General features: G+C 40.4%; 2 protein-coding genes across 2 annotated transcripts; both read right to left on the bottom strand.

The window, feature by feature from the left end:
* Window positions 1–874: 874 nt before the first annotated feature.
* Window positions 875–1,918, bottom strand: LOC144262116 (trace amine-associated receptor 4-like). The gene has a single exon (XM_077811753.1). The coding sequence runs from the start codon at window positions 1,916–1,918 to the stop codon at window positions 875–877; it is 1,044 nt and encodes a 347-aa protein (XP_077667879.1).
* A 13,892-nt stretch (window positions 1,919–15,810) lies between these two features.
* Window positions 15,811–16,854, bottom strand: LOC144262117 (trace amine-associated receptor 4-like). Its single transcript, XM_077811754.1, has one exon. The coding sequence runs from the start codon at window positions 16,852–16,854 to the stop codon at window positions 15,811–15,813; it is 1,044 nt and encodes a 347-aa protein (XP_077667880.1).
* Window positions 16,855–22,576: the final 5,722 nt, after the last annotated feature.

The following is a 22,576-nucleotide window of genomic DNA, read 5'->3' on the forward strand; positions in this document are numbered from 1 at the left end:
CATCTTGTTGCAAACAGAGTCTAGGGACCCTCAGAGCATAGTGTTGCATCCCTGCCCATCCGGGCTAATAGCCATTGATGGACCTATACCCCTAGGAATATATATAGTTCTTTTTTTGAACCCAGTCATACTTTTGGCCTTTCACAACATTCCCTGGCATCCTCTGAGCTCCCACATATTTGCTGGGACTGCTAAGATTCTCAGCTGATCTCGACTACTTTGGTAATGCATGGAGACAGAGGTGATTTCTCAGCAGCTACAACCCAAACCGAACACTGAATCAATGAACATTCAGAACACTTTTCTGCTAGACACTTAATTACTCATTGACTGGTGTGTATGAGACTGGCTTGCTTAGCTTGCATGCACATAAAGATCAGTTATTCAGCCAGAGAAAACATTTTGGGCTTAGTTTTGTTACCCTTAAACATGCTGAGAATTAGAGAAAGATACTTTCAATTGGAGTAAGGGTGGAGATAGCAGGCCTACAATGCTGGGGACTCCATTTTTTCACATGGGCAACTAGATAACAAATTAATGCTTAAATACTGGACTTGGACAGAAATTACATTTTAGTGTAGTTGTCAAAATGATCACTGTGTATACAGGAACATAGCTGGATAGAATGTACTGTATAATTTGCCAGACAGTTCTCTCACTTCCTATTATACAGACAAACAGCTCACTAAGACAGCATGCTAATCCTTCAACAATACCTACTACATGCTATAAAAGAGTTTCTCCAAAAGCATGTGCAGATTCTTGTAAATGTTGTCAAGATATAGGGCTCTATGTGAACTGTTCTAAAAGATCTCCAGAAATAGCACAGGCATCTATTAATGCTAATCCAGTCATAAAAGCCATACCTGGTTAATTAAGTGTATGCAGGAAACAAAGTAAAAGTAGAGGAATCTGATCTGAAAATTGTACCAGTCACAATCATTTTAAATGCTTTGCGAAACCAAGAATAAAATAAACCATAAATGATTGGATTACAAGTAGAATTGAAGTATCCCAGCCAGAGGAAGGAATTGTACAAGTCTTCAGGTGTTGAGAAGTTAATAAAAGGATCAGCTATTGTAAGAATAAAGAAAGGCAGCCAACAAAACAGAAACACCCCCATGACTAAACTTAAAGTTTTAGTTGCTTTGTTCTCTTTTTTTGCAGAGATTTTGTTTGTCGTTGCAGAGACACATATTATTGCACTGGGGATTTTAGCAATTTGTCTTGCATGTTTTCTTGCCACTGTAAATATGTGGACGTAAATTCCCACCATCACTGTGCCTGGGAAGAAGAAGGTTATTAGAGAAGCCAGCACTCCCCAAAGCTTGTTAAATATGAGTGTACAGAAACCACTGCAGTCAATTGAAGCAACATATACTTCAATGCCCTCAATATTCAACTCTGAGAAAACTAGGCCAAAGGCAAATAAGAATGGGACAGACCAGCTAATTAATAAAAATAGTACTATCATGGGGATAGTTATCTTGGTGACATAATACAGTGGGTCACATACCGCATAGTAACGGTCAACAGAGATAAAACACAGATGGAAAATAGAGGTGGTACAGAGCATTATATCACAACAAGTATGGAGTTTGCAGAAGAGGTCTCCAAAATACCAGCATGACTCAACAGACCTGATCATGCTGTAGGGCATAACCATGAAACTAAGCAAAAAGTCTGTAGTTGCCATGGAGCAGATCAGGAAGTTGGTTGGAGAGTGAAGCTGTTTGAAATGAGCGATGGAAATGATCACAAGCATATTTCCACCCATTGTGAGCACTATTGCTCCCACCATGAAGCTGTACATAGCCCAAAGACCTATTGTAGTCCTTACATTTCTAGGACATGAATTGTTAACAAAGTCAAAGCAATACTGCACATTCTGTGGACTCCAGAGGGTGGATGAATTCATGATTTGGGATCAACGACAGTAACTTTTTCCAAAGTATTACAATACAGCCAGTCCTGGGGAAAAAGAAAAAATAAACAAAGTGACATGAACAGCAGCAACATCTGCAGACCTGTGTTTCACATTAGTTTATTAACATCTAAAATTAAAAATAATGGGCCTGATTCTGCTCTCATTTGCATTCATGTCAATTCAGAATAATTCCCATTTACTTCAGAGGTGTTACTCCAGACTTACACCAGTATAAGAGATAGCGGAACTTAGCCCTATGCTAAAAAAAAAATGGGCTGAACCATTTCCTAAATACTTGTGAATCTTAAGGTGCTCAGAACCTCTAAGTAATATTGGATATTTTTGCTATGGAGTTTATATTCAACACTATAAGCACCTTGATAAGGGGTTTGGAAAATGAAAGCCTCAAACACATGACACTCACCTGATTTGCACAGCTCTCCTCATCACCTCATAGATCTTTATTCCTGAAGGTACGGACCATACTTCCAGGAGAGATATTACAGCATCAGAAAACCCAAATTGGTTGACAATGTAAAGATTTTAACATGAAGCACTTTGTGAAGCTGGCCAGACCTCAAGGTAAAAGAGTGACAAAAACTCACTGACAGCCTCCCCATTTTAGTAATCTTTCTGATGGGTCACTGAGTATATACCAGCAGACAAGTTTCTGTTTGTAATATTAATCCACTTAGGTGCTTACCCCAACACATACTTGGCTAGGATTAAGAGAAATATAACCGCATAGTGCTAAGGAGTCATTCAGGTGTGCTAAACAATCTGTGCCTCAAAGCATTGAAAGATTTGAGAAACAGGTAAAACAACGCAAATTTAGTGAAATTTATTAATCCTTTATTATAGATAGTTCTTATTTAATACTTTTTATTTAAACCAGTATTTACTATTACAATATACATATAAAAGAAGAAAAAAAAACATATTTGTCACATTACAAGCTGCACACTCTCATCTGCATGCTACTCCTTATGCCAGCAAACTGCTACACAATTCTTGGTGTATACAGTAGAAGCTCAGAGTTAACGAACACCTCGGGAACAGAGGTTGTTCATAACTCTGAAATGTTCGTAACTCTGAACAAAACATTATGGTTGTTCTTTCAAAAGTTTATAACTGAACATTGACTTAATACAGCTTTGAAACTTTACTATGCAGAAGAAAAATGCTGCTTTTAACCTTCTTTATTTAAATGAAACAAGCACAGAAACAGTTTCCTTACCTTGTCAAATCCTTTTTTTAATCTTTCCTTTTAGTTTTTAATAGTTTATGTGCAACATAGTACTGTACTGTACAATATTTGCTCTTTTTTTTTGGTCTCTGCTGCCTGATTATGTACTTCTAGTTCCAAATGACGTGTGTGATTGACTGAGCAATTTGTAACTCTGGTGTTTGTAACTGTGAGGTTCTACTGTAATAGAATTAAAGTGATGGAGTTTGAAGGTGGCGACTATGTGTGATAATATATAGATGTACACATGTTATCTATATGTTCTTAGAGTTCTGGAATTTAATCAACATTATTTCACAGTGGTAAAATTAGGAATTGTAGTGCCCCAGTAATGCCAACAAGAGTTCCTGGCTACATCATAAACCACAAGACTCAAGTTGTTGGGGGTTTCTCATGCTACAAGGTCTCCAAATTTAATTAGATGCTTACATTATGTACACATCAGGGACTCATTCTTCAATAGAATACAGATTTTAATCAAACAAACTGCCCCATCTGCAAGTCTCATTTCTTCCTCCTTTCAATTCTATAGGTCCATATACCCTCTCCTGTGTCAATCATCCCCTTTATTTGTCCCTCACCTATTCCTGGTTTTCTTTTATTTCTCCCAGCTTGTCAGGTTCATTAAGCTATTTCTGAACCAAAGAGTACATGAAAGCTTTCTGGCATACTTTTCTAAAATCTATTGGAAACTCCATTGCATGATAAAAATACGAACATTTGCCATTATAAACATATTGCAGGTTTACAACAGGTATGCCAGGCTGATACCAAAATATAGCTTCATTATACTCTGTTTCTTATATAAATAACGCTATATGAATGCCCCAAAATGTGTGTATGCTTAACATTTTGTGATCTTTCTCCTTTCTTCTTTTTACACCAAAGATATAGAAAGTATCGTATCTATTGTAAGCCAAATCCTTACCCCATTAAAGTCATTGAGAGTTTTAAAAATGACTTTGATGGAATTAATATTAGACCTTATGTCTAATAAAGTTTATTCCTACAAGCATTTAAGCATCTGTATAACTTTACTCCAATGAACAAGACTACTGAAATCAATAGGTCTAGCCACCTGTGAATAAGAGTGTTTTCAGGAAAGGATCTTAGTATATTATCTTGCTTTAATACTTTGAAAGGATATATGACATTAACATGTATAAGAAATTGGACAGCATTTGCTCAGCAACAGATTTTGTAAAAGTAAACTCTCAGAGACTGCAATCTCAGGAAAAACAAAATTTCTAGCCACCCCTATGGTCCTCACATTGATAATTATCAGCTCACTAATACCATTTACAGATGTTTTTATCTGTCATTGGAATAGCATAAATTACTGAAGATGATCCAGCTGATCATCTCTAGACAGTTGCTCAATGATCTTGCCACACATTTTAAGATTCAATTGACTTCTTTATTCTACATCGTGGATCAAGTTATTCTTGTGATACAGAGACAAACATTTGCTCTAAATGAATCACGTGAAAACTTTTTGTTATTACAGTTATTCCGTTATTGAGACTGGAAAATCAAATAAATTGCATTTCTTCTAGTACTTTACAAAATGCAGTTGGTTACATCATTACATAGGAGTAAAAGATGTTTTTACCTGATCTCTCTCTATAATTCATCTCTTCACTGAAAATGTTTTTGGCTGTGATTTTTGCTTTTGTTTCTCGCCTTTGATTTCAGTTAGAAAATCTTCTGATCCAAATCAATGAACAGTTTTGGAGCTTATGTGTAAAATGTGTATATATTTTTTTCTTATTAACTCACAAAGCTTGTTTGTTTGCTTTTTTCTTTGTAAGACTCCTTTGTGGCAATTTTCAATGAAAATGCATTTGAAATGTTCCCTCTGTTCTTATCAGATTAACTGGGTCACTGCTAGTGTATATATACAGCAGAGAAGACCTGTAGCTGTCTCTGGTGAGTTCACAAGTCTCCTATCGTGTCTTTTCTTTGGCAGATTTACTCTGTGACTCTTCATTCTGCTGCTGCAACTGAAAAAAATTATGCATAAACAACCCAGTGAGGAGATTATTTGATTTGGTTCACAGCCCTATTGGAACTGGGAGGATGAACTTTGCGTCTACTTAAATATGTTAAATATAAAGCCATAGAAGGTCTTTTAAATTATACCTTATAAGCTTTATGGGACAGGGGCTGTCATTTACTCTGCTAAGTAGGGCTGATTGAAAATGATCTGTCAAAACTGTTTTTTGTTGGAAAATTGGGTTTTTGGCTAAAGACATATTTTTTGCAATAAATGCCTGTTTTCAGTGGAAATTTTCAATTTCTCATCCAAAAAGTTAATGGCCACAAGCCAAAATATTTCATCCCAAGTCCAAAATATTTCAGTTCTGAAATGCCGTCAGTGCCTGACACTCCACTTCTCCTCTCTCCACACTCCTTTCCAATTTCTACAGCCAGACTTCATCTCCCATAATGCACCATCACCATGGAACTCTCATGCTATTTAACCGCCACTCAGCCAAAGGGGAGACTGTGGCACATCACAGAAGATACAGTCCAACCAGGGAGCGCAGCCTGTAGAGGAGAATGGGGCCTGAGGCACTTGAACTAGAGCCCCCAGGAGGCGTTAGAGTGGCAAAAAAACCACAAACATTTTCCAGCCCAAATTAATGATTTTTCATTTTCCTTGATATTTTCCATAGGGGAAAACCCTTATTTTCTAGTGCTGCTGGGACCCTAACCTGTCTGAGGTCTCTATGTTCTATTGCAATGTAGATGTTAAATTATAATAATTAAGTCTCGAGATAAATGAAAAAAGGAACTACTTAAATGACTTCTAATATAGGGGAATGCCTCATAAGAGAAAGGGAATTCAAAGATGGTCAGTTACATTTAGGGATGGGCAAAATATGCTAGAAATTATAAGCGTCTCGTTCTCCTTTTTCCACTTCCACACCTCAGTCTTCGACCATTTCAACCCCCTAAAAATTATGAAGGGTCTTGAATGATCGTTCTCACCATGTGTCTCTGCATATCTAAATTCAAGCCACAACTAGACATATAGGTAGTGAAATACCACAAGGCAAACTGTTCTCACTTTATCCCTATCTCTATCCAAGGCCTCACTTCAGGAGACCATCCCTACTGAGCGAAGCACTAAAGCATGTACTTCACTTTGAACACATGGTTAGGTTCTACTGAGTTAAACAAACACTTAAGTTGTTCTGCTGAATTAGAACTCAGAACAGTAAGTAACACATATCTCAAAAGAAAACTTGTTTTTGTGATATTTTCAGCCAAGGATTCATACCTCAGGCATTTAGATTGCTTGGGTGTTCTTTCATTTTCTTCTATCCTGATATGTAACAGAAAGGCTGATACGTGCTGCCGATTTTTTCTTGCGTTTATCTGTGGACTCCAGAAGGGTATATAAAATACCAATCCAGAACAGTTCATGCTGTGAGAGGATCATACAAACCATACACAGGCATTTACAGGTGAAAATGATATATCCTTGCCATAAGCAGGCATTGTATAAATCTACAGGGATTGGTGAGTTACTACATCATTCAGCTATAATATGTCAGAATAAGGAAAGTTAATGAATAGTGCATTTGTCTGAACAAAAATCGTTGGAACTCCAGACAGCACCAGTCACTGCTGGGATGGGCAGAGCAGGAGTCATGATTTCCGAACAATGTTGTCAGACTATCAGGCACAACATGGCTCAGGGATGAAATAAGCTGATGTTCAGCACACATAGAAGGTTATGAACAGTTATTTTTTGTGTATAGAGATTGTGTATGAATAAGACTATTTCTGTAGTGGATTAATTTATCACCAAGGGAGAGTTGTGGTGGGGGAATCTGGCCTAGTGATCGGAACAGAATCAGAGGGCAGAACTCTCCTCACAATAGCTGCTTCCTTGACCTGCAGCTCTAGGTTCTTTATGTGCTCCCTAAACAAGATCTTTGCCACTCTTCCTCCCTACTTTTATTCCCCTCACTAACACATCTTCAATTGCACATGGCCTTTCTTCACCAGAATCCGTCTCCCACTCCCTTGATGTTCCCTTGCCTCTCATTCCCTCTGCTCCTCCAAAGTGTTTTTCAAGTGCACTGTGCCAGAGCAAACAAAAGTGGGAAAGGAAGTGTGGAGATGCTGCAGATAGTTTGCCATGGCAAAGGTGGAAGGCACACCTTTTATGTGGATCTTTAAGAGGCGATTACACTAAAGTTGGAGCCAGTTCTTATCTTTCTCAACTGGTACACACATTCCCTGGCAGAACTCCAGAAGTGATGCCAGGTCCTCTACCACGAGTGGAAAAAAACCTTCCGCAAAACTTTCTTAATAAAAACTACAAGGCCAAGGCCTTACAATTTTTTCAATGGCTTTTGAAGTGTTCCAGTTGTGTTTTAGCAACATTATGAAAACTTCTGTCCTGTATAAGAAATGTATAGAGAAAAAATGGTGAATTTTACATAACTTTACAAACTTCCAGACAAAAAGGTTGCTACAATGTCAGTCCAAACACTGGACATTTTTGTGTGTGTTTATCAAAAAAACGTAGATAAATAGATAGAGAGAGATTATAGTTAGAATATCAAAGGTTTTTATGGGCATTGGATAGCTCATCAGATTACTAATATAGTATCTATCTGTCTTTGTTGTTTTGTCATCTTCACCATCTTCATATTCTTCTAGGTTTTAATATAAAATGAATTCAAGGTCTCTTTCCAATTCCAAGTATGAATGTATCTACATCAGAATAATGATCCTGTCTAGCTATTTATCTGTAGGGACTACGGCATGGACAGTTAGTTCTAATAGTTAGAATCAGGAGCCTGTAACCTTGGTCAGAGTCAGATGCCAACCCAAAGGTCAGATCCAGAGATGGAATCAGGAGTCATATCAAAGATGAGAACTGGAGTCAGAGTGAGGAGTCAAGCCAGGGGTCGAAGACGGAGTAAGATGTAGAAGCAGGGATGTGGAGCAAGGCAGGAAAGGAGAAACCAGGAACAGATGCAGAAGTGGGATAAGGAGGCAAGAACCAGGTTGGACAGCAGGGCTTAGGAACCAGGCAAGTATACAGAGTCCATAGTAGCAGCCATCCATGGATCCACCCAGTTTCTCAGACAAATTCCTGGGCCTATTTATGGTTTAAGTAGTGTGTCCAGCCAATCAGTGGGGCTGGATGACTCCCCCAATCATGAGCTTTGTGGACAAGGCTTTTGTGAGCTACAGCTTGGTTGGACTTCTCCACTGGTTCAGGTGAGGAGCTGGGTGGCGGCCATGGTCTGAGCACTGGGGTTCAAAGCTTGCAATCTTTTACATCACACCTTCCTCTTCACATATGTGAGCAGTGGTCTGGGTTTTCCATGGTGTTTTTTGAGGAACGCTTTTACCAGGTAAGCAGCCTGGATCTTTGCGCCTGTTCTCAGGAGCACTCTTCAGGATTGTAGCCTTCCCAGTCTACAAGATACCAGCGTCTACTTTGCCTGATTCTGGCATTGAAGATCTCATGGACAATATACTCACCATGGTCTTAAAAACACACCAGCGGAGGGTGGGATGGTGTTTGGGAGTGGTGAGGGAATGTGGAGCTTCAGGAGTGATACATGGAAAACTGGGTGTATTTGGAGAGAATGAAGTAATTTGTGTTCAAAGGTAACTGGATTAATTTGCCAGGAAATTCAATAGCGGCCAAGGGATTGATAACCAAATTTATGAAACAGCCTGTTCTTCTGTAGGTTTTTAAAGTATCAGACCTTCTGGCTTACCAAAAATGTGGACCTCTCCTGTCGTTGATGACCCACACATGGTTTGTAGCTGTTCTTGGCATCCTCCAGATGAACTTTTAGGTTATCTTGGGTTTGACATGTCTGTTGTGTCTAGTCTAGAGCTGCTGGGTTGTGGGAAGGTATGGGTAGCTCTGGGTAGAACTAAGGGGAGAACCCATAGTTTGAAATAAAAGGGCTTTGCCCCATAGACGTGTATTTTGCTTTGTACACAAACTTTGTACGCAAACCATTGTATTCAAACTCTGCCTGAGCTAGAAGCAAGGACCAGTCATTCTGGTTCAGGTTTATGAAGCATCAAAAATATCCTGAGGGATTGCAAAAGTCTGAAGTGTTTATTGTGTGGCACACTGGAGTCAGCACATACATTGCAAGAGGCCACATAGGCCTGCAACGAGGCCTGAATATGAGGCCACCAGAAGGCATGAGAGACTAGGAGCTGAGCTTTAAAGCAGCCAAACTGCCTGGTGAGAGTCATAATATATTTGTAGGGTTGCAGACCTTGGAGGCCTGGTAGGGGAACATATATATGTCCTTATACATAGGTTACCCCATCTTGGACATTGTGGGGTTCCTTACTTATGGCTTCCTGCTCGTCAGGAAGGATCCCATTGTCCAAAGCTGATCGTATGAGGATGACCAGATCCTGGTGGGGAGACGCACCCATTACATTATGAGGCTATCGATGCAGGAGGTTTTAAGGTTCAAGTCATTAGGCCAGTGTAATATTTGCCCTTCTGGGAGAATGTGCCAGCCCTGCTTTTTTGATGATGGGAGATGGGAATGATGGGAGATCACAAAACCAAAGCACAAAAGGAATAATGGCTACTACAATTGTCACTGGCTGTGGTCTTGGCACAAAGTTCATATTCAAACATATATATTCAAAGTTCTTATGATTGGTGTACACCTGGATGGGTCCCTTTTAGATGGTGGCACCACTCTTTGAAGGCCTTTTTAATTGCCAGGAGATTTTTGTCCAAAATTTCATGATTTTGCTCTACATATGTGAGTTTTCTGGAATAGAAGGCTTATGGATATAGCAATTGTTGAGGATTGTGCCTTTTGGGATAACACTGCTTTGATCACCAAGTTGGAAACATCTGCTTCAGTGATGACTTGCATGGTGTTGGGGTGGACCAACAGTGATAAATGTGAGTATTAATTGCTCAAGACCTGATGGGCCTTGAGAGATCATAGGAACCTGGTGTTTTTGTGGAGCAGGACAGTGAGAGGGGTGATCCACTCCAAGAATTTTGGGATGAACCACTGATAAAAGTTCATCAGCCCCAGGAAACATTGTAGTTCATGATCATTCCACAGTACTTCCCACTAGAGGAGGTCTTTATTTTATGTGAGTCCATTGAGATACTAGTAGGAGACACGATGAACCCTAGGATTCTATGACAGACTGATCAAAGACGCATTTTTTTAACTTAGCCTAGAGGCCATGTTGATGTAGCCTCTTCAGGACTGAATGGACATCCAGGTTGTGTTGTTTGGTACTGTGTGGAAAAATAAATATGTCATCCAGGTATGCTATCATATATTGGTCCATAATGTCCTGGAGTACATCATTAATAAAACCTTGGAATGTCATGGGTGTGTTTGTCAAATGAAAGAGCATCATGAGATAGTCAAAGTGATCATAATGCATTTGGAAAGCGTTCGGTAACAGGTATTGGTTTTTCATGGTGACCTGCTTCATGGCCCAATAGTCCACATACAGTCCAAGGCTTCCATCTTTCTTTTTAATAAAGAGGAGTGATGCCTTGGAAAGCAAACTGGGCTTATGAATAAAACCGTTGGGTAGGTTCTCCTGAAGGTAGGTGCCCAGTGCAGCTAGGTTCACATTCAGACATGGCAAATATATGCTGAGTGGAATGTTTTCCCCGGTTGTAGTTTGATTGGGCAATCATAGTCCCTGTGCAGGGGCAAGGTGTCTGTGGATTTTTTCTAAAGACATCTTTGTAGTCACTGTAGTTTGACAGAACTTAAGCGCTGAAATTTAGCTTAGTTCACACCAGCTGATAAGAGGGTTGTAGAGGGCCAGCCAAGAAATACCCAGAATCAGAGGGAAGTGTAGGGAATGGATGGCATCGAACTATAGCATCTCTCAGTGCTCTTGGATAACAACCTAGAGAAGAACTGTTTCTATATCCACTGGCCCGGAGGATAAGAGGGCCCTATCATGAACTTTTATTGATGGTTCATCAAAGTCAGGAGTCAAGCCTCGGGTTGAAGCCATCGTCAGGGGTAGGGCATAAGAGTGGGGACATGGAGTGAAGCAAGAAAGCAGGAACCAGGAGCTGAAGGGGGTTAGGGATAAGGAGAAAAGGAACCAGGAACAGGCAGGAAGAAAGGGCTTAGGAGTCAGGCAGGTAGGCAGAGTCTGTAATAGCAGCCAGCAAGTGAATCCCTTAGTTGCTTATACAAATTACTGTGCCTCTTTCTGCATTAAGTATTGCTTCCCAGCCAATCAGAAGATATCTCCCCTAGTTTAGGAGCATTTCGGGTGGGACTTTTTGTGAGCTAAACCTTGGCTGGCCCTCTTCTCAATTGCTTTGATAAGCTGGTGGGTTGTGACCACAGTCTGCGTACTGGCTGGGGACCCATGGACCTGGTTTTGAGGCTCGGGATCCTTCATGTTATCTATCTATGATATTTCTAAAGTGTTCGTCACCATTGTATTTAGGTAGAAAATTTAAAAACTATAGATAGGTCTTAACTGTCCAAAGCAACTTCAGTTCTCCATTTCACCATTATACATTTAGGGTTTTCTTACCCCCCCACATTTTCTTTCTGTCTCTCTCTCTCTGCTTCCTTATCATCTGCTGGCCATGTGATAAATGAAGTGTGTGGGGGTGGGGCTGGAGGGGGGAGCTCCCTTTGATGGACCCCAGCCAGCCAGGTAGCTGTAAAATCCCTCTTGGTAGCTGTTCTCTACTTGCTTTACCTGTAAAGAGTTAAAAAGACCCCCCAGGTAAAGAAAAAAAATTAATACTTGCTACTCCAGGCTTGTATTAAACTACCAAGGTTACAGCTTTTCTCTGACCTTGGCTTGGTAAATGCTGCCACCACCCAAATGCAAAAAACCCCCTTGGACCCAGGAAGGAGCACTTGGGAATTCCTTTCTGTGAGGTACCCTCAAACCCTTTCACACACATCCTCCCCCCGGGGAAGAGCTGAGAAAGAAAACAAAGGAAATGAGCTGTTGCTACCAGCTAATCAAACGACATGCACAAACTTCTTAGGACACCAAAAATCCAATCCTGTTCTTAAAAAAGGTAAATTTTATTAAAAACAAAAAGGAAGAAAATACATCTGGAACTTAGGGTTTTGCTAGATTTTAAAAGAGCAATTCCAAAAATTAAGCATCCAAAATAGTTTTCTTGGTGGTTATCTTAAAGGTTACAAGCAAGCAAAAGCATCTGGGGTTAACACAGAGGAGTCCACAAGCCTTAAAAAATAAACAGAAATAAACCTAATTGCATCTTCCTAAACATTCCTAATTTACATACATGTTTGGGTTGTTAAAAGGAGTTCTAGATATGATCTGATGGTTTTCATATCTGGTTCAAACTTTACACAGCATTCCTGCTGCCCATCTCTTCAGCCCAGAGAGAACAACAGACAAAGGGAAAGTTTCTTTCCCCATTTTAAAAAGTTCTAGCCTTCCCATTGGCCCTTTTGGTCAGGTGCCCACTTTTTTTTTCTTTATCTGGAAGACTTTTTAACTCTTTACAGGTAAAGCAAGTAGAGAACAGCTCCACAAAGGGGTTTTACAGCTAACTGGCTAGCTGAGTGTCCATCAAAGGGAGCTACCCTGACCCCCTGACCCCACTTCATTTATTATAGGCCATGTGACAAGAAACCATCTAACCAGGGAGAGAAGGTTTTCACAAAAGAGGAGCTGTGCATTATGTTCTGGAAAAGGTGAGACTTGGACTACACATGTCTTATATATATATTTTATTTGCTTGAGTAAACAGAGGCAACTGAATTCCAGTGCAGTCAATATGGCACATTTTGTGTCAGTTTTGCAAAGAGTGACTCAGCTGCTGCACCCACAAAAATGTGCACCCTCCTGCACAATACCGAACCGAGCATGACACAGTTTTTGCAATATCATGCCCATGGATATGCCGTCACCTGATCTATGTATGCAAATATCCACTTAATTGAGCAAATGGGGGAGGGGCAGAGGTTGTGAGTGCATTGCATCCATGGGCATTTTTTTGCCCGCACTTTCAATACACCCTCTGTTGATAATTTAGTTGTGTATGTTTAAACAGTGCTATTTGACTGTTTAACAATCCGCAAGCAGGGAGTGGAGGAGGTAGTCGTCCACTCATAGGCTCCGACTACATGGATCTCCATGGCTGGAGCACCCATGGAAAAAAATTAGCAGGTGCTTAGCATCCACTGGCAGCCTGCGTCCCCTGCTCCCTCCAGCGCTTCTCGCTTGCTGGCGGCCCCGCTGATCCACTCCTCCACCTCCCTCCCAGTGCTTCCCGCCCACCACGATCTGCTGTTCACAGGCATGCAAGAGCAACGGGGAGTGGGGAGGAGGAGTGGGGATGGGGCGTGCTTGGGGTAGGGGGCGGAAAGAGGTGGGGAAGAGGCAGGGCAGGGGTGGAGCAGAGATGGGAAGAGGAAGGGTGAGGGTCGGGGTTTGGGGGAAGGGGAGGAGTGGGGGAGGGCTTGGGGTGGAGGGGGGGTCGAGCACCCCCTGTGGGAGAGAGGAAGTTGGTGCCTATGAGTGCACTGGCATTGCCTGTTAGCTTCCACATAAGCTATGGATGCAACCTGCTATACGAACACTGCAGAAATCTGACCAGCAGAGGAAATACAAAAGATATGGGAGAGAGATTGTCATGCAGCACTCTCTTTCCTTTACAGGCAATTCTTGGGACTCAAGGCCTTACTGTATAATAAGAATGTACACATTCTATCCACTATTTGGGAGCCAAAATTTAACAAAGAGTTCTATCTGAAACAGCTTTAGTCAAAAAGTTCCTAAGAAGAGTCACACTAATTATGGGTGTTTAAGATCATGTTAATGAGACACCCATTATATCCTCTCCCCAGAGCTCACTCATTCCCTTTGCTGTTCTGCTGCATTTTGCTGCTGACTGAACATGAATCTCACATGGGAACCCTCAAACAAAAACAGCTTCCGTAAGTCTATCCCCTGAGCTCTGTCTGATGTCCTGCACAGTGTTCAGGAACTTTTAAAACATTGTTTAAGCATCTGTCAAATCACACCCCCTATATAAACTAAACCCTGAAATTATTTTTAAAAATCACTTTGAATCTGGGAAAAAAGAAGACGCTACCATGCTGCATGGCATGGCACATGAAGGGCAGAATGGTAGAGTTCCTGAATAACAAGGACTAGAAGACCAGATTCTCCAGTCTGCTTTGTCCTCCATAAGTGGAAGCAGCACAAAGTGGCCTTCGAGCCTATGGAGGTTGGCAGCCTTGAGTTCCCTTTCAACAAGGAAATTTTGCATTGGCATAAAGCTGGCAGGGGTAGCACAACTGCCTCCTGCATCAACTGCTCCCACCCCACAGTGCCCGGCCTAAGGAGAGGAAGGGTGCAGTGGGGGGTGGGACGGTGATCCATTATGTCCAATCCATTAATATCGCTGTACAGAAATAACTTGCATTGGAGATGGGCAATTTCGCATTGGGGAGCTACAGCCAACTCTCTGTGGCTCTTCTCTCTAATCAAGCCCTACATGTCTAAGTATACAAAGGCCAGTATAACCAGACTCACTTCATTCCTTCCCGGCTCCCAGGGTCAGGGGGCGTGTCAGGGAAAAGAAGGGGATGTTCTAGAGAATGGAGATACAGGAGCCTTGACATGCACGGAGCTGACAACGGGAACCCTCGTCACCAGCCTCTGGGGGCTGACAGTGGGGCTATCAGCAGCCCTAGGCTCCCGCTGTCAGCCCCCAGTGGCTGATAAAATTGCAGGGGAAGCCTAATATTGCAGGTTCTGCAATTTCCGCATTATCGCAAATTAAGTAGGGCCTTCGGTACAAGACATTTTATCAGTTTTTTATTTATTCCCAGTTTTTAAACTTTATCTTATCATTGTTGTCTCTGGATGAAGGTTCATAATTTCATAAGCAGTACAAAATTAATGTGACAAATGTGACAAATATGAATTAGCGCTAGCCCATCACCACAAGAGATCTTCTTTGTCCCACCAACAGGAGCCAGAGGCTAGGGACACTCAGAGCATCAGGATGCATCCTTGCCCATACTGGCTAATAACCATAGATGGACATGTCCCCCCAGGAACATATCTAGTTCTTTTTTTGAACCCAGTGATAATTTTGGCCTTTCACAACATCCCATGGCATCCTCCGAGCCCACACACCTTTTTTGGGACTCATACGGTTCTCAGCTGATCTCGGCTACTTTGGTAATGCATGGAGACAGAGGTGATTGCTCAGCAGCTACAACGCAAACCGAACACTGAATCAGTGAACATTCAGAACACTTTTCCGCTAGAGACTTAATTACTCATTCATTTGCGTGCATAAGACTGGCTTGGGTAGCTTGTATGTAGATAAAGATCAGTTTTTCAGCCAGAGAAAAGATTTTGGGCTTAGTTCTGTTACCCTTATTCATGCTGAGAACTAGAGTAAGGGTGGCATCTATTTTCAAACATGGGCAACTAGATAACAAATTAATGCTAAAACAGTGCACTTGGAGGCTCAAACTGGTACTTGGAGAGAAATAATATTGTAGTGAAGCTGTCAAAATGATCACTGGAAAATAGCTGGATAGAATGTACTGTATAGTTTACCAATAGAGCAGTGGTGGGCAACTGCTAACTACCTGGCTAACTACGTATTTGCAGGAAATAAAGTAAGAATAGAGGAATCTGGTCTGAAGATTGTACCAGTCACAATCATTTTAAATGCTTTGCGAAACCAACAATAAAATAAACCATAAATGATTGGATTACAAGTAGAATTGAAGTATCCCAGCCAGAGGAAGGCATTGTACAAGTCTTCAGGTGTTGAGAAGTTAATAAAAGGATCAGCTATCGTAAGAATAAAGAAAGGCAGCCAACAAAACAGAAACACCCCCATGACTATACTTAAAGTTTTAGTTGCTTTGCTCTCTTTTTTTGTGGAGATTTTGTTTGTCATTGCAGAGGCATATTTTATTGTACTTGGGATTTTATCCATTTGTCTTGCATGTTTTCTTGCCACTGTAAATATGTGGACATAAATCCCCACCATCACTGTACCTGGGAAAAAGAAGGCTATAAGAGAACCCAGCACTCCCCAAAGCTTGTTAAATATGAAGGCACAGAAACCACTGCAATTAGTGGAAGCCACATATTCTTCAATGCCCTCAATATTCAACTCTGAGAAAACTAGGCCAAAAGCCAATAAGAATGGGACAGACCAGCTAATTAGTAAAAACAGTCCTATCACAGGGACAGTTATTTTGGTAACATAATGCAGTGGGTCACATACTGCGTAGTAACGGTCAACAGAGATAAAACACAGATGGAAAATAGAGGTGGTACAGAGCATTATATCACAACAAGTATGGAGTTTGCAGAAGAGGTCTCCAAAATACCAGCATGACTCAACAGACCTGATCATACTGTAGGGCATAACCATGAAACTAAGCAAAAAATCTGTAGTTGCCCTGGAGCAGATCAGGAAGTTGGTTGGAGAGTGAAGCTGTTTGAAATGAGCGATGGAAATGATCACAAGCATATTTCCACCCATTGTGAGCACTATTGCTCCCACCATGAAGCTGTACATAGCCCAAAGACCTATTGTAGACCTTACATTTCTAGGACATGAATTGTTAACAAAGTCAAAGCAATACTGCACATTCTGTGGACTCCAGAGGGGGGATGAATTCATGATTAGGGATCAACGACAGTAACTTTTTCCAAAGTATTACAATACAGCCAGTCCTGGGGAAAAAGGAAAAATAAACAAAGTGACATGAACAGTAGCAACATCTGAGGACCTGTGTTTCACATTAGTTGATTAACACTTAAAAATAATGGCCCTAATTCTACTCTCAGTTGCAAAAACATCAATTCAATACAATTCCCATTTACTTTAGAAGAGTTATTCCAGACTTACACCAATATAAGAGATAGCAGAATTTGGCCCACTGATAACCAAAAAAATTAAAATAAAATAAAAAAAATGGGCTGAACCATTTCCTAAATACTTTTGAATCTTAATGTGCTCAAAAACTCTAAGTAATATTGGATATTTTTGCTAAGGAGTTTACATTCAACACTATAAGCACTATGATGAGAGGTTTGCAAAATGAAAGCCTCAAACATGTGATACTCACCTGATTTGCACAGCTCTCCTCAGAGATCTTTGTTCCTGAAAGTACTGACCATACTTTCACGAGAGACATTACAGCATCAGAGAACTCAAAATGGTTGATGCTATAAAGAGGGGGCAGGCATAGCTCAGTGGTTTGAGCATTGGCCTGCTAAACCCAGGGTTATGAGCTCAATCCTTGAGGGGACCATTTAGGGATGTGGGCCAAAAATTGGGGATTGGTTCCGCTTTGAGTAGGGGGTTAAACTACATGACCTTCTGTGGTCCCTTCCAGCCCTGATATTCTATGATTTTAACGTGCAACACTTTGTCAAGGTGCCCAGACCTCAAGGTAAAAGAGTGAAAACTCACTGACACCTTCCTTATTTAGCATCCTTGCCAATAGGTCACTGAGTGAATACTTGCAGACAAGTTTCTCTTTGTAATATTAAATCCACTGAGGTGCATACCCTCAACACAAAGTTGGCTAGGATTAAGAGAAATATAATCGCATAGTGCTGAGGAGTCATTCACGTGTGCTGAACAATCTGTGCCTCAAAGCACTGAAAGATTTGAAAAAAGGTAAAAACCCACCAGTTTAGTGAACTGTATCACACGTTTATTATGGATAATTGTTATTTAATACTCTGTTTTTATTTAACCAGTATTTACTATTACAAATATACATGTGTAAGAGGAAGAAACCATATTTGTCACATTACAGTCTGCACACTCTCCTCTACATGCTATTCCTTATGCCAGCAAACTACTACACATTTCCTAGTGTATACAGTAGAATCTCGGTTAACGGACACTTTGGGAACAGAGGTTGTTCGTAACTCTGAAATGTGCGTAGCTCAGAGCAAAACATTATGGTTGTTCTTTCAAAAGTTTACAACTGAACATTGACTTAATACAGCTTTGAAACTTTACTATGCAGAAGAAAAATGCTGCTTTTAACCTTCTTTTTTTATATGAAGCAAGCACTAAAACCGTTTCTTTACCTTGTCAAATTCCTATTTTAAAACTTTCCCTTTATTTTTTAGGAGTTTAGGTTTAACACAGTACTGTACTGTATAGTATTTGCTTTTTTCCCCTCTCTAGTATCAGATTATATACTATTGGTTCCAAATGAGGTGTGTAGTTGACTGGTCAGTTCGTAACTCAGGTGTTCGTATGTCTAAGGTTCTACTCTAATAGAATAAAAGTGATGGAGTTTGAAGGTGGCCACTATGGCTTGAGAAGGTACATCGTATATGCTAGTGTGTGCATGCATACGCACATATACATAAATGTACACACATGCTATGTATATGTTATTAGCTTTTGGGAGTTTAATTAACATTATTTCACAGTAGTAACCTAAGGAATTGTATTTCCCCAGTAATTCCAACAATAGCAACATCATAAACCAGAAGACTCAAGTTTTGGGGTTTTCTCATGCTACAAGATCCCCAAATTTAATTAGATACTTAGATTATGTATACATCAGGGGCTCATTCTTCAACAGAATACAGATTTTAATCAAATCAACTATCCCCTCTGCAAGCCCCGTTTCTTCCTCCTTTCAATTCTATAGGTCCATATCCCTTCTCCTGTGTTATCTATCCCCTTTATTTGTCCCTCACCTATTCCTGTTTTTCTTTTCTTTTTCCCAGCTTGTCAGGTTCATATAAAGCTATTTCTGTACAACAGAGTACATTAAAGCTTTCTGGCATACTTTTCTAAAATCCTTTGGAAACTCCATTGCATGATAAGAATATGAACATTTACGATTATAAACATATTACAGGTTTAAAACAGGTATGCCAGGCTGATATCAAAATGTAGAGTTATTATAGTAGGGTTCTTTATCTTATATAAATAATCCTCTAATATGAAAGCAAAGCCAATTATGCTGTATATATGCTTAATTTTGTGTAGTCTTTCTTCTCTCTACTTTTGACACCAAAGATTTAGAAAATATCAGATTTATTTTAGGCTATATCCTTACCCCATTAAATTCATTGAGCACTTTAACAGTGACTTTGATGGAAGAAATATTGGACATTATGTCTAGTAAATTGTATTCCTACATGCATAGAAGCATGTGTATAACTTTTCTCCCACAAGCAGCACCACTGAAATCAATAAGTCTATCCACAAGTGAATAAGAGTATTTGCAGGAAAGGATTTTATATTAGTGTATTATTGTGCTTTAGTACTTCGAAAGAATATATGACATTAACATGCATAAGAAATAGCACAGTGTGTGTGTGCTCAGTAAGAGACTGCAATCTCATGAAAAATAGCATTTCTAGCCCAGCCCTGCAGTCCTCACATTGGTAATTATCAGCTCATTAACACCATTTACTGATGTTCTATCGGTCACTGGTGTAGCATAAGTTCTTGAAGATGATCCATCTGTCCTTCTCTATAGTCAGTTTCTGAATGATCTTGCCAGACCTTTTCAGATTCAGTTGACTTCTTTATTTTACTTAGTGGTTCAAATTATTTTTATGATACAGAGACAAACATTTCCTCTGAAAGAATAATTAGGAAACTCTTTGTCATACAGTAATTCCACTATTAAGACTGGAAAATCAAATAAATTGCAGTTCTTCTAGTATTTTACAAAATGCAGTTGGTTACATCATTACATTGGAGTAGAAGATGTTTTTACCTGACCTCTCACTATAGTTCATCTCTTCACTGAAAACATTTTTGGCTGAGATTTTTGCTTTTGTTTCTAGTCTATTATTTCAGTTAGAAAAATCTTCTGATTCAAACAATGAATAGTTTTACAGCTTACCTGTAAAGTGTGTATAAATCTTCTTTTTCTTATTAAATTGCAAAGCTCATTTGATTATTTTTTCTCCATATGACTCATTTGTGGCAAAACTCAATAAAAATGCATTTGAATTTTTTCCTCTTTTTTTATTAGATTAACTGGGTTGCTGCTAGTATATATACAGCAGAGAAGACCTGTAGCTGTCTCTGAGGAGTTCACTAGTCTCCTATGTGTCTTTCCTTTGGCAGATTTACTCTGTAACTCTTCATTCTGCTGCTGCACCTGAAAAAAATTATGCTCAAACAACCCAGTGAGGAAATTATTCGATTTGGTTCACAGCCCTATTGGAAATGGGAGGATGAACTTTGCCTCTGCTTCAATATGTTAAATATAAAGCCATGGAAGGTCTTTTACCTTAGAAAGTTTATGGGACACAGATTGTCATTTACTCTGCTCAGTAGGACTGGTTGGAAATGTTCTGTCAAAACAGTTTTTTATTAGAAAACTGGGGTTTTGGCTAAACACTTTTGTGTCTGTGTGCGTGTGTTTGGGTGTGCAATAAGTGTCTGTTTTCAGTGGAAATTTTCAATTTCTCATCTAAAAACTGAACGGCCACAAGCCAAAATATTTCAGTTCTGAAATGCTGCCACAGTACCTCATGGGAATTGTAATTCCCATGTCTGGCACTCCGGTTCTCCTCTCTTCACACGCCACTCCAATTCTCCACAGCCAGACTTCATCTCCCATAATGCACCATCACCATGGAACTCTCATGCTATTTAACCACCACTCAGCCAAAGGGGAGACTGTGGCACATCACAGAAGATACAGTTCAACCAGGGAGCGCAGCCTATAGAGGAGAATGGGGCCTGAGGTACTTGAACTAGAGCCCCCAGGAGGCGTTAGAGTGGCAAAAAACCACAAGCATTTTGCAACCAAAATGAATGATTTTTCACTTTCACTGATATTTTCCATGGGGGAAACCCCTTATTTTCTAGTGTTGATGGGACCCTAACCTGTCTGAGGGATCTCTAGGTTCCACAGATAAACGCAAGTAAAAACAGGCAGAACATATCTTAGCCTTTACATTACATAACCAAGGGAGGAAAGTAAGGGAGAAATCTCCAGATCTGCTGTTATCAAAGACTGGAAGTAGGAGCAATACAGAGGAGAGGTGTCAGCAGGCCAACAGTGACAAAAGGCTCCGAAGGGCTTTGAGAACTGGCCCAAAATAACTCAAGATTTTGGGTCACATTAGGTTTTAGGGTGATTCCAAATTTTTAAACCAAAGTTATTAATACTAATATTATTATTAATGGGGGAGCAGTAGGGTGGGAGAAATGTTGTATTAAGCAGAAGTGTGAGCTGCTGAGCATATAGCTTCTGGCTAAATGACAAAGGGAGTAACCAGGGCAGAGATGGCAATTCTTGGAGGGTGAAAATGGCTGCTCTTCACAATGTGGTCAAGCAGCCCAGAACATGTACAGCAGGTATATGGATCACCAAATAAAAACTATGCAATAACATGTGCCAGCCATAAATAAGAGGAAACCTGAATGATCCTTTTTAGAGGAAATGTCCATTTCAGAGCCAGAGTAAAATCATAATACCTCTTTGCTAAACATGATTTCAGGACACGACATATAGAGGTCATCAGACTATCAGGCACAACATGGCTCATGGAAGAAATATGCTGATGCGTTGGGCACACGTAGAAGGTTATGAACAATTATTTTTGTGTGTCAGGATTGTGTATGACTAAGACCATTTCTGTAGTGGATTTATTTACACCAATGGGGAGTTGGGGGGTGGGGGTGGGAAATGCTTGTGATCCAAAGTAGTAATTCAAAAGAATATCTGGCATACACTGAAGTGCAGGTGGTGCGACCTAGTGGTCAGAGCAAGGGTCCGGCCTAGTGTTTGGAACAGAATTAGAGGACAGAACTGGAGGCCTGGTCAGGAGACAAGCCAGGGATCAGAAGTTCATAGGTAGGCAGGGACGAGAACTGATGCAGAAGCCGGCAGAGGTTGGTGCAAGGGCTGGACAAGAAGCAAGTCTGACACAGCTACAGGCATGGAACACACTCAGCCATCACTGTGCTGCTGTTACTCCAGGGTTAAAATGGTGATCTGTTGTTCCTGCTGACCAGCTGGGGAGCACAATCACTTAGTGAGAGTTTATTGGGTTGCTAGGCGAGCAAGCCGGGAGGCAGCTGAGTTCCTGACACTATCAACCTGATACCAGACAATGATGGAAAGGAGGGAAATGAATGATTTGGCAGGAAATGCCACCCTCTACATGAATGGTGGACACTCCTACACAATGCAGTCATGCGCTGTTGATCTGCCTGTGCCACATAGGCAAATGGGGAAAACATTTGACTGTAAACACCCACCTACATACCCAGCATTGATTGGAGAAGTGTATTTTCATTTTTTAAAATCACATATTGACCTAACAACTCTACAGCTGCCAAATTAAGGCTACTGTGCATAATAAAAAACAGAACTGGAACACATGAAAACCCG

The sequence above is a fragment of the Eretmochelys imbricata genome, chromosome 3, assembly GCF_965152235.1.
Source record: "Eretmochelys imbricata isolate rEreImb1 chromosome 3, rEreImb1.hap1, whole genome shotgun sequence".
Lineage (NCBI taxonomy): Eukaryota > Metazoa > Chordata > Testudines > Cheloniidae > Eretmochelys > Eretmochelys imbricata.

Coding starts and splice junctions, on each gene's coding strand:
- LOC144262116 (XM_077811753.1), bottom strand. CDS start 1,918: ATGAATTCATCCACCCTCTGGAGTCCACAGAATGTGCAGTATTGCTTT.
- LOC144262117 (XM_077811754.1), bottom strand. CDS start 16,854: ATGAATTCATCCCCCCTCTGGAGTCCACAGAATGTGCAGTATTGCTTT.